At 38.2% G+C, this 13,241-nt stretch overlaps 1 protein-coding gene and 1 pseudogene across 6 annotated transcripts in view; one reads left to right on the top strand and one right to left on the bottom strand.

Annotated features, from left to right (window-relative positions):
• UEVLD (UEV and lactate/malate dehyrogenase domains) overlaps positions 1-13,241 on the bottom strand; it is a 39,648-nt gene that overhangs the window by 7,162 nt on the left and 19,245 nt on the right. For 3 of the 6 annotated variants that reach the window (XM_049890620.1, XM_049890622.1, XM_049890623.1), the window contains exons 7-9: positions 11,009-11,111; positions 6,175-6,345; positions 4,027-4,200 (exon numbers count right to left, since the gene is read on the bottom strand). In XM_049890620.1, the coding sequence (XP_049746577.1) occupies positions 4,027-4,200; positions 6,175-6,345; positions 11,009-11,111 (448 nt within the window). The other 3 variants (XM_049890621.1, XM_049890624.1, XM_049890625.1) reach the window with 3 other exon arrangements.
• Positions 12,072-12,829, top strand: LOC126078855 (60S ribosomal protein L9-like; annotated as a pseudogene).

The following is a 13,241-nucleotide window of genomic DNA, read 5'->3' on the forward strand; positions in this document are numbered from 1 at the left end:
TGAATGACCTTTGGACACAAGGAGGTGTCAGGAACATTTGTTCATTTCTAAAAACATCATTTACAAGCCATTAAAAGCTCAAGGAGCTTAATGTGTGGCGGGGGAACAAATAGGTCAATATACAATTATAAAATAGTGTGATTAATAGTTACAATAGAGGCATGCACTAACTTAAGCTGCAGAATTAGGGAAGGTTTCCTGGGAGAGGTAACACTCAAGCCCAGTGTTGAAGAGTAAGTAGGAGTTAGCCAAGTGAATGAGGATTCGGGGAGAGGAAGCAGCAGGTACAAAGGCAAGGAAGCATGAGAGTGCATGAACCTTTCCGGAAACTCAAGTTGACCATCTGACTAGCATAGTGTCTGGCAGAATGGCAGGAGATGAAGCTGGGAAGGGAAGCAGGAAGCAGATCCTAAAGGGTCTTACATGTCATGTGATTTCTCCCCCAGGCTGTAGCTGCCATTTGTCTGTGAAATACTCTCCCAGAATTTTTTTTTTTTACTTACACAACTGCTATTCTTGTAACTTTGTTTCCCAATTCTAATGTTTTACTTCAAAGTGTGATTTTTCGTATCCTTTTGACAGTTTTTTTATTCATCATCATCTTGCAGATCACTGTTAATACAGCTATCATTTACTGAATGTTTACTGTGCTAGACACTGTGTTAAATGCTTTAAATTATCTCATTAAATCACAGCAAGAAAAAGCACAGCTTTGGAGTCAGACAGATTAGGGTTCCAAGCTCAGTTCTGTCCTTACTAGATGTGTAACTTTGGGCGAATTACTTAACCTTACTGAGCCATAAATTTCCTTATCAATAAATTGGGTATTTGAAAAATTTAAATGAGATATGCAAAGCATTTAATACAGAGTGTGACACACAGTAAACCCATTGCTGTCAAGTTGATTCTGACTCACAGTGACCCTATAGGACAGAGCAGAAATGCCCCATAGGGTTTCCAAGGAGAGGCTAGTGGATTCGAACTGCCGACCTTTTGGTTAGCAGGGGACCTCTTAACCACTGTGCCACCAGGGCTCCTGACACACAGTAGGCACTCAATAAAAAGTAGAATTGCTATTACTGTGGTGGCATGTCACTTATGCAATATAATATAACGAGTGATTGGCCTCCACTGAAGTCAAAGTAGGGTACTGGTGTCTACATATAAAGCTGCAGAGGGAGCCTCTGATCCATTTCTGGCTCCAGGAGCAAGGTACGCATACCTATCCATGAATCTAACTATCTCTGAAACAAGAGTAGCAGACAGGATAAAAAGTGATCTAACAGTGGTTAACTCCAGACGGGAGACAGGGAGATGAGTTGGGGGGAAGCACATAGACAGCTTCAGTGGTATTGGTAATGTTACAGTTCTTCAATTGAGTGTGGATTCATGGGTGTTTGCTCTATTATGCTTTAAAACTTACATATACATTACATATATTCTCTTATATATGTCAAATATTAAATAATACTATATTTAAGTGGAACCTGGTGGCATAGTGGTTACACGTTACGGCTGCTAACCAAAGGGTGAGCAGTTCAAATCCGCTAGGCGCTCCTTGGAAACTCTACAGGGCAGTTCCACTCTGTCCTATAGGGTCACTATGAGTCAGAATCGACTCGATGGCAACGGGTTTACGGGTTTTTTATATTTAAGTGATTTGAATTCACATGTACCTACAGCCCTCTATTTCCAGTTCCCATTTGATTACTCAAGACAGAATTACCATATCCTTTCCCTGTGCTTTTCTCTTATTTTCCTTGTACCTCTCTCATAGTCAATACTGCCTTCTGTTACAGTCACTTCCTGAGTAGACTGAGCTTCCTAAAGACAGGGACTGGTTCTTACACATCTAAGTAGCTCCAATAGCAGCTAGCACAGTGCCTTAAGTAAAGCAAGTCCTCGAATATTTTCTGAATTGAATTCCTACATTTGTGATAAAAGCTCATTTAATCAAACACAAACAGCTTTTTGGTAAGTTTGAAGAGCTCACAATTAAATCCTATTAAATTATATTCTTCCTTTACTCAGATATACTGGGTTGGGGTAGGTAGGGAATTATTTATCAACTCATACCATCCTTTGTTTTCTAAGAATTGAAAAACAAACAGTACAACCTTATTTTTAAATGTTCTTATTCATTCAATATTTATTGTGTATCCACTATGTGTAGTACATTCCTCAAAAACTAACTTATTAAGGGGACTGGCAAAACAAATTATGGAATATTTAGTAGTTTAAGAGAATGAATGAGACTCATGTTATTATGCAATTATTTTCAAGGCACACTGATAAGTAAAAGGACAAGGAGAGGAATGAAGTATTTCATGTGTATGCTTGTCTATGCATAGAATGAAGTCCTGGTGGCACAGTGGTTAAGAGATATGGTTGCTAACCAAAAGTCAGCAGTTCAAATTCCCCAGTTGCTCCTTGGTAACCCTATGGGGTAGGAGTTCTACTCTGTCCTATAGGGTCGCTATGATTCAAAATCAACTCGATGGCAAGAGGTTATGCATAGAATATTTCTGGAAGGTTACACAAGAAACTGGTAGCTGTGACTGCCTCTGTGAATGAGTATCCGGCATGGGGGAGAATTATTTTTCATGACATATCTTCTAGTACTATACAGTTGTTTGCTGTGTACATGGATTACTTTTTCAACTAAAAAACAGCTTATTGTTTACACTTTCAATAAGGAGAAGGTACACACAAAAAATCAAACTGTATAAGAAAGAACAGTGTAACTAAAGAAGAAATGTCATGAGACAGTATGTAGTTAATTACCATATAAACAGCAATTGCTTTTAGCTTAAAGGAAGAAATCACTGTGAAATGATGTGGTCAGGGCAAGTTTCATAGCATAAGGGAGACTTGACCTAGATCTTGAAGAATGAGACCTGGATATACTGCAGGGGCAGGGAGGGGTGCGTGCAGGTGGGGAGGAAAATGTAGCGGCCAAAGGGCTCTGTGGGCTGAAGCAAAGCTGTGGGGTGGGGCTAGGAGGCACAAGACCTAAGCTCTAGTCGTTCTTTGACCCTGAAAGCTGAAGGCTCCTGGCAGGTCACTCTTAACCTTCCCTGCATCCACTGCTGGGTCCCTAAAACAAAAGGTAACACATGGTCCCTTGGGTCTCTTCCAGCTCTATAATAACATGGCTACCTCCATTACTACAGTTGGGAAGGAAGATGAGGGCTACGTTTTAGGGCTCTCTGAGGGATAAGCAAAGGAATTTATCGGTTTTGTCACAGAAAACCAGTGAAAGTTTTCAAAAAAAATGATTGTTTTAGGAAGATTGAGTTAATATGTGAAAGCGTCCAGTAAACACTATGCAAGTTTTGGCTAATATTATTATATGTCTGGCATCTTTTACAGGGTAGACCAGAGGGAAGGGCAAACTAATTGGGAGATTTGCAGTAAGCGAGGCAACCAAGAGATCAACATGGGTCAGAACTTGAATGGCAGTAGAGAGTAAAATTCAGGGTCTTGGGTTTGTTTGATTCCCTAGACATTCCTTTCTCTAACAAATCTGTTCCAAGTTCTTGTTCCCTACCATTTCGCAGGGTCCTATTGATTAGTGTTAGTGACAAGGAGCATTTGGAGCCTGAAAAGTGTTTCTGCTCAATCAGACTGTCAGGTTTTCCGTTTATTCTATAGTCTGCCTCTTTCTAGCACTGACCTTTCTAGGTAGCCAGTGCAGATTTACACAGGTTTAAAATATTGCTATACTTTATTAAGATAATTTTCTTAAAAATTATACAACTACTACATATCTATAATGGCAAAATTAGAAGACACAGAAAAGTACAAATTTTAGAAAGTAACGTACCCAATCTGAAACTTATAAATACAATGAGATGACAGATTTCAAGACTCCATTTACAATATAGGGCCTGTTCCACAGAAGGCAGTCAATGTGGAACAGAAGCCAACTAAGGGCCATGATTCTGGACTTCTAGATATATACCTGAAAGCCATGACTACTGTCATTTAGGTTATCAATATAAGTAATAAAATGTTAGTTCTCACCTTTGTCTTCTCCTTGCTCACCGATAACCCAGACTTCTTTTCCTGAAGTCTGTGCTTTCAAAACATTTGCAATAATATATTGTAATCTCTGCGAATCCAGATTACATCCAATTCCAATTACTCGACTTTCAGGAAATGCACTCAGTTTCCACGTCACATAGGTCATGATTTCCACTAAGTTGTGCATGCAAATTGAAGGCATGAAGGTTATTTTTCATACACGTCTAGCCTAGCTCACAAACAAAATATTTACTATTTTAATAAGTATATTAGTGCTTCTAAATACTCTTCTTAGGTGCAATATGCACTATGAGGTATGATTTATTTTTTATGTATATTAAAAGCACTAACCACATTTCAACATGATTTTACATAACTTTGTTGTTAAACATAAAGAACCCTGGTGGCGCAGTGGTTCAGCACTTGGCTGCTAACCTAAAGGTCAGTGGTTCGAACCCACCAGCAGTTCCACAGGAGAAAGATGTAGCAGTTTGCTTCAGTAAAGAAGGTAACAGCCTTGGAAACTCTTTGTGGTAGTTCTATTCTGTCCTATAGGGTCACTATGAGTTGGAATCAACTTGACGGCAATGGGTTTTAGGAGCTGTTAAATATAAATTGTTAAGACTGGAAATAGATAATTTCCTAGAACAGTTAAGCAAGAAGGATGAAAACAGGGTATAGAAGACTAGAAAACAGTAATTTCTTTTCATATGAAGTTTTCTTTTATATCTGTTTTAATAAGCTGAATTTCTATCTTTAAATGAAAATACTGATTCATATACCGTTATACGGTATAGCATTATGAGCAAAAACATAATTGCTTTTTTCTTACATGCCAAAAAGACGTCAGGAACTGAAAACAAGAGCGTCTCTCAACTACCACAGAAAACAAGTAAACCGCATATCATGCTCCAAATGTATGCTAGATGCATTTAAAAAGTCCGTTCACCAATTTAGATCTAGTGCCACCTAACTCTGAAGATATATATAAACATTTTTAGTTGTGCTGTACATGAAAGTGTACAAAGCAAATTAGTTTCTCTTTGAACAGTTAATACACAGATTGTTTTGTGACACTGGCTGCCAACCCCACGATGTGTCAACATTCTCCCCTTCTCCACACTGGGTTCCCTGTTTCCGTTTGTCCAGTTTTCCTGTCCCTTCCTGCCTTCTTGTCTTTGCTTTTGGGCTGCTATAGCCATTAGTCTCGTATACATGATTGAACTATGAAGCACGTTCCTCACACGTGTTGTTACTGGCCCTGAAGACCTGTCTAATCTTCAGCTGAACCTCAGAAGTGACTTCAATGCTGAGTTAAAAGGGTGTCTGGGAGCCATACTCCTGAGGTTTCTCCAGTCTCTGTAAGACCAGCAAGCCTGTTTTTATTTATTTTTTGTGAATTTGAATTTTGTTCTACATTTTTCTCCCTATTCTGTCCAGGACCCTCTATTGTAATCCCTGCCAGAGTAGTTGGTGGTAGTTAACTGGGCACCATTTAGTTGTTCTGGGAAAATATTTCTTTTTTAAGTAAAATAGTTCCAAAGCAATTCACAAACTACAAAATATAACATACTTTATCACTCACTAACATTTATGACACTTCAGAACTAACAAAAGATCTTTCACATAAACCGTTACATTTTTCTCCTGGCTGTTGCACCATTTTCCCACCAAGAAAGGGATGGCTGACAACCTGAATTTATCTCGTTACACAAAAAATTTGAAGCTATAACCTTACTAGTTAATGCCAGTAATAAGAGGTAAGTGGTTGAAAAAAAAAAAAGTGGTTGACAGGAAGTGTAAGTACTGTATCGTTCCTTGTAAGAGCAATTTAACTGAATATCGTCTAGCTGTCCCTTTATAAAGGACCCCCGGTGGCACAACGGTTAAAGCGATTGACTGCTAACCAAAAGGCTGGCAGTTTGAAACCACCAACAGCTTCGTGGGAGAAAGATGTAGCTGTCTGCTTCTGTAGAGATTTACGGCCTTGGAAATACCTTGGGGTCGCTGAGTCAGAATTGAATTGATGGCAGTTAGGTTTGGTTTGGCTGGATCCCTTCATAATACAAAATTGTATTACTTTTATCAGTAATGGAAATTCTACTGATGCACTGGGCCATCAAATTAATTTAAAATAAAGACTTTTACCTGGCTGAGATGCGACGAGCAGGACACCGTGTTGACTATAATGTCCCAGAGCTGGGACAAGGGCTCTGAACATATCCACATTGCTCTGCACCACATCAAGATAGGACTGAGAACTACCCAGAGAATTGACTGTAAGGATCACCACCTTGGAATGAGCAGAGGCAGACAAATCTAATGAATGAAAAGAAACAGTCTGAGCTCAAGATCTAGGTTTCAATCAAGTTCTAGTTCATGACAATAAGGTCTTTTCTACAAGTAGAGAACTTTTAGGCACATTTGCCCCCAGATCAATCCCATCTCCATAGGAAGTATATAGCTCAGAAGTTGCTGAGGTTTGCATCCTGAAAGAGGGTTAAGAGCAAAAGTGCACTGAAAGGGAGAAAGACAGCACTAAAGATAAAATAAAGGATCTAGAACCTACAAACAAGGACTTACTGCTTTTACTTAATTTATAATTTTCTAAACAGAAAATAAATAATATGCTAAAGACAAAATGCACCTATAATCAATTAATCTATGATTTTTAAACTGTAAGCTTAGGAGTCCTAGAGTTTCTTCAAAGTGAATCTGAGGTCATCTGGGAGAAGTGGGGAGAAATGGAAAGAATGCTGGTGTTAGGGCTCCAGGTCCTTTACTTTGACCTCTCCAAGCAGAGCAACTCTCCAAGCACGGTCTTATTTAATAAGGATTCTACTCCAAAGGGAAAAAAACGGCTTGACAATTAAAGCGTCTTGGGTGATTTGTAACCAAATCTTTATTATACTGAAGCCCTGTTGTCCTTGGTTTTAGGCTCTTCTTTCAATAGGACCTACAGGTAAGCAACTTTTATAACTTCAGAAAAGATGGTTACAGAGTTCAATCCTGTGATCTTGAAGCACACATATGCTGTTTTACAACTACATTACTCTCTACTGCACAGTGTATTTTGTAGTAAGTGAATGGGGTAATAGGAGTGACTGCTTAATGGATATGGAGTTTTCTTTTGGGGTCATAAAAATGTTCTGAGACTAGATAGTGGTTATACTTGTATACCATGATTAATGTACTAAATGTCACTAACGGCAAATTTTATATTATATGTATTTTAGCACAATAAAAAAAATACACTGTTAAGTATAAGAATGGGTATGAACTAGTTCCCACCAGTTCCCCCATTCTCTACCCCTGAAGCAACTATTCTTACCAGTTTCTTAGTGTCTTTCCAATTTAATCTCCTCATGCACTAGCAGCACTGTTTGCGTATGTATGTATACGTTTGTATGTTTATCTGCATGCTCATATGTACATATGTACATCCTCTCAAAAACGTTTTAACAGCTATTTAAAAAAATCCAAACAGAGCAAAGTACAACTCTAGGATGACCAGTCAGTTGCAATAATCTATGCCTGTCATGATGGGTTATTATTAAAATTTCCAAATGAGCTTTATTTCCCAGAATGATTAATATACTTCTTCATGCCATAGCAGATTATTTATTGGACGTTAGTTAGGGTAATATTTAAAATTACTTCTTGTAATTGTAATTAAGTGCTATTAGGAATATAAAAATGAAAACAAAAACCACTGCTGTCAAGTCCATTCTGACTCAAGCAACTCTACAGGACAGAGCAGAACTGCCCTATGGGGTTTCCGAGGCTGTAAAATCTTTACAGATGCAGATTGCCACATCTTTCTCTTGCAGAGCAGCTGGTGTGTTCGAACCACCACCTTTTGGTTAGCAGCTGAGCACTTCAGTTGCTGCCACCAGGGTTCATATTAGGAATTTACAACACCAAAATTAATAAGGTGGACATGAGCGTTGTCCCAAGATGATGTATACTCATTCAACACTGAACAAGTAATTGAGTCCCTACTAGGTACCAGGCACCATGTGCTATACATTTACTTCAAGGACTCGCTTCTTTCTATTACCTGAAGCAATACTTGTTGATGGTTAGTGAGACACATTAAAAAAAAACCCTGTTGCCATCAAGTCGATTCCGACTCATAGTAATTGTATAGGACAGAGTAGAACTGCCCTATAGGATTTCCAAGGAGCAGCTGGTGGATTTAAACTTCTGACTCTTTGGTTAGCAGCAGAGCTCTTAACCACTGTGCCACCAGTGCTCCAATGAGACACCTAGGAATAAACAATTTCCTCAGGTCCTAAATGGCCTCACAACCTCTAGAGTCTATGTACTAAACAGTCTCCTAAAGTGATTTGGAAAAGCTAAGAAGTCCCTTAAGAGCTTCAGTACCTGGAAATGATAGGCACAAGAGAATATCCAGCTCCCCAAGGGATCCTCTACACGAGGCCTACAAAAGGGTCATTAAAGCAACTATTGTATGCTTTCCAGAGTTGGAAAATGAATGAGTTATATCCTCAGGGATCCAGAGGCTTACTAGAACTATTACGACCAATTTTTCTTTTTATTGTAGTAAAACACATATAACCTAAACTTTGCCATTTTAACCATTTTTAAGTGTACAATTCAGTGACGTTAATTACATTTGCAGTGTTATGCAACCATCACCACTATCTATTCCCAAAACCTTTTTATTGCCTCAAACAGAAACTCAGTACTCCTTAAGCAATACCTCCCACTCCAACCCCTGCTCCTGGTAATGAACTTTGGTTTCTATGCATTTGCCTATTCTGGATATTTCATGTAAGTGGGTTCATACAGTATTTGTCTTTTGTGTCTGACTTATTTCACTCAGCATAATGTTTTCAAGGCTCATTCATGTCATAGCATGTATCAGAACTTCATTTCTCTTTATGGCTAAATAATACTTTGTATGGATTTTTTTTTTTTTTTTTTTTTATGGATATACCACATTGTATTATCCATTCATCTGCTGATGCACACCTGGATTGTTTCTACCTTTTGGCTATTGTAAATAATGCTGAAATGAACACTGGTGTACAAGTGTCTAAGGCCCTGGTCTCAAGTTTCTTGGGTATATACCTAGAAGTGGACTTGCTGGGTTATATGGTAACTCTGTTTACCTTTTTGAGGAACTGCCAAACTGTTTTCCACAGTGATTATACCATTTTACATTCCTACCAGCAATGGATGAGGGTTCCAATTTCACCGCATCATCTCCAATACTTCTTTTCTTTTCTTTTTTTATTTTTTTACCAGCAATGGATGAGGGTTCCAATTTCTCCGCATCATCTCCAATACTTCTTTTCTTTTCTTTTTTTTTAATAACAGCATCCTAGTGGGTGTGAAGTAGTATCTCACTATAGTCTTAATCTGCATTTTCCTAATATGACTAATGATGTTCAGCAAATTTTCATGTACTTATTGGCCATTTGGAAACCCTAGTTGGTGGTGTAGTAGTTAAAAGCTATGGCTGCTAACCAAAAGGTCGGCAGTTTGAATCCACCAGGCACTCCTTGGAAACCCCATGAAGCAGTTCTACTCTGTCCTATGGGGTCACTATGAGTCAGAATTGACTCGACATCAACAGGTTTGGTTTAGTTTTATTGGCCATTGATGTATCTTCTTTGGAGAAATGACAACCAGTTTTTATAACATATAGGTATAATTTCAACTTTTCTGACCCACTGTTCTTAATACATTCAGGCTTTTTAGACCATGGGGCTCAATATTTTATTTGGAAAATATGGTCAATGAATACACTGGATCTAAGGAAAGGCAAAGGAAGCCCAAACAACTATATTATAATCTGATCACAGCTACAACCTGGAAGAAAAAGTTTAGGAAATATGTCTACTCTATTTTAATGGTCTTTCAACAGTTCTGACCATGCATCTCTGTGAGTAAAGTATTTTTAAACCTATACCCTCAAATATGGTGTGTGTATGTATACACATACATATATGCTAACATTTGTACATGATTACAAAATAAAAGTAGAATTTTTAAAAATTAGAAGGATGAGATAAAGAAAATAACTTTTTAAAAACATTTTACTTTTATTTTTAATGATACAAAAACTATTTGTTCTTATTAAAGCTTATTATTAATGATATATTTTTAGTGAAAGCAATGTGAATTTTTTTTTTAATCTTGGTTTATCACTTTGCTATATACTAATGTGTGTATTATTCCCACTTTACAGGTGAGAAAACTGAAGTTTAAGAGACTATATAGCCTAAGAGTTTTTATAGAATTAGGATACAAATCCCTTCCTGTCTAATTGTAAAATTGTAATACTAATTAAATATTAGAAAGGAAGCAGCCAGAGAAAACAGATTCATACTAAGGTATAAATCAAAGACAAGGAATAAGTCCTCCTGACCAATTCGAATGTTATTTGCTCATTTTACCCTTGTTAATGTAATCAGTTATAATCTCTCTATGAAACTGGACAAGCCACTTAATTTATTTGAACCTTAGTTTCCCAGTATGTGGAGCCCAGGTGGTACAGTGGTTAAGAGATCAGCTGCTAACCAAAGGGTCAGCAGTTTGAATCCACCAGCCACTCCATGAAACCCTATGGGGCAGATTTACTCTGTCCTACAGAGCTACCTATGAGTGGTAGTTGATTCAATAGCAATGGGATTGGTTTGGTTTTGGTTTCCGTTATATAAAATAAGGGATTTGGATAAGGTGAACTTTAAGGTGCTTTTCAGTGTTAAAATTCTAGGACTCAACATTGTTCAGGTAGGAAGCATTGAGTTTTTGGTTATGGTGATGGAAAATTTGGCCTAGATATTACAGTGATTCCACAACATGATTAATGTAGCTGATGTCACTAAATTGTAACATCAACATGTTAAGTTGGCAACAGTTGTGTTACATATATTTTTATAACAAAAAATTTTAAAACTCAAATATGAGAGCAAACAAAGCAAACATCTTTCAAGCAGAATATTCTGACCTTTGCTGATCTCCACATTAGGTAGGCTGAAGATGTCAAGGTCCATCGTCCCTCCTTTAGTCCCTTCTGAGAGGTCTAAGAGGACTAGCCTGTCCACAATGTTCTGTAAAGTACAATTAAAAAAAGAACAGCATTACATTGGATGTGGCCAGTTACTCGATTTAAACCAAGTGAGGGCTAAGGGAATATATACTGGCCTTATGTGCTGTCTCAAGAAGGAAAAAACACAATAGCAATAAAAATGACATGCAAGCAAGAGGTTATCCTGAACTTGAATGATGTGATCCTTTAGGCTTGACTACTAAAAACTTGACTATTGAAAAAACTATCATGATAAATGGAGAAAAGATTGATGTTGTCAAGGATTTCATTTTACTTGGATCCATAATCAATGCCCACAGAAGTAGCAGCCAGAAAATCAAAAGCCATTATTGCATGGGGCAAATCTGCTGCAAAAGACCTCTTTAAAGCGTCAAAAAGCAAAGATGTCACTTTGAGGACTAAGGTGCACCTGACCCAAGCCATGTTATTTTCAATTGCCTCATATGCATATGAAAGCTGGACAGTGAATAAGGAAGACCAAAGAACTGATGCATTTGAATTATGGTGTTAGTGAAGAATACTGAATATACCATGGACTGCCAAAAGAACGAACAAACCTGTCTTGGGAGAAGTACGACCAGAATGCTACTAAGAAGCGAGGATGGTGAGACTACAACTCACACACTTTGGACACGTTATCAGGAGGGACCAGTCCCTGGAGAAGGATATCATGCTTGGTAAAGTAGACGGTCAGTAAAACGGAAGACCCTCAATGAGATAGATTGACACAGTGGTTGCAACAATGGGCTCAAACATAATGACTGTGAGGGTGGTGCAGGACTGAGCAGCGTTTCATTCTCTTGTACACAGGGTCGCTATAGGCCAGAACCAACTCAACAGCACCTAAAAACAACAACATTGAAAACTGGGATCTGCTGGGGCATAACTCAGTCAGACATCATAGACTGCAGGTTTCTTTTGATGGGATAGTGAGTAATAAAGATGACCTGGTACACTCAATATGTTTGTTATTGTTCTTCAGTTTATGTTTCATTTTGAAGTCAAAATTTCCATTCTGAAAGAGCTCAGGGTGATTTGTTTGATCTATTTTAGCAGCTAAATTCTAGCATGAAAGCAAACACTAATACCAGGTTTTTCTTTCAAAAAACAAAAGCTAGCTCTTTGCTGCATCTACTGTGAGAAAGAAGACCATTCTCAGCAACGAGACTGTCGACATCCCAGAAAATACTGACGTCACTCTTAAGGGACACAGTTATTGTGAAGAGCCCCAGAGGAACCCTGCAATGGGTCTTCAAGCACATTAAGGTAGAACTCAGTCTCCTTTGAAAAAAAAATAAGAGGCTTCAGGTTGACAAATAGTGGGGAAGTGAAAACGAAATGGCTACACTCTACACTATCTGTAGGCATGCACAGAACATGATCAAGGACGTTACACTGAGCTTCCATTACAGTACAAGGTCTATGCAAGCTCATTTCCCCATCAACATCGTTATTCAGAAGGGTGAATCCTGTGTTGAAATCTGAAATTCCTTGAGTGAAAAATACATCTGTAGGGTTTGGATGAGGTCAGGTGTTACTTGTTCAGGATCCCAAGCCCAGGAAGATGAGCTGATTCTTAAAGGCAACTACACTGAACTTGTATCAAATTCAGCTGCTTTAATTCAACAAGCCATGACAGTCAAAAACAAGAATATCAGAAAACTTTTGGATGCTATTTATGTCTCTGAAAAAGGAACAGTTCAACAGGCTGGTAAGTAAGATCTAAAAGTTGTCCAGTTACAGAAACAAGAGGCCAGATGATTCCTAAGTCCTAGTGATCATACATAGATTTTTTCTTTTTTTATTGTGCTTTAAGCGAAAGTTTACAATTCAAGTCAGTTTCTCATCCAAAAACTTATACACACATTTATGTGACCCTAGCTGCTCTCCCTATAATGTGACAGCACACTCCTCCTCTCCACCCGGTATTTCCCAGGTCTATTCAACCAGCTCCTGTCTCCCTCTGTCTTCTCATCTCGTCTCCAGACAGGAGCGCCCACATAGCCTCATGTGTCTACTTGAGCTAAGAAGCACACTCCTCACCAGTATCATTTTATCTCTCATAGTCCAGTCTAATCTTTGTCTGAAGAGTTGGCTTTGGGAACGGTTTTAGTTTTGGGCTAACAGAGAG

This window comes from Elephas maximus, chromosome 7 (assembly GCF_024166365.1).
Source record: "Elephas maximus indicus isolate mEleMax1 chromosome 7, mEleMax1 primary haplotype, whole genome shotgun sequence".
NCBI classification, from domain to species: domain Eukaryota; kingdom Metazoa; phylum Chordata; class Mammalia; order Proboscidea; family Elephantidae; genus Elephas; species Elephas maximus.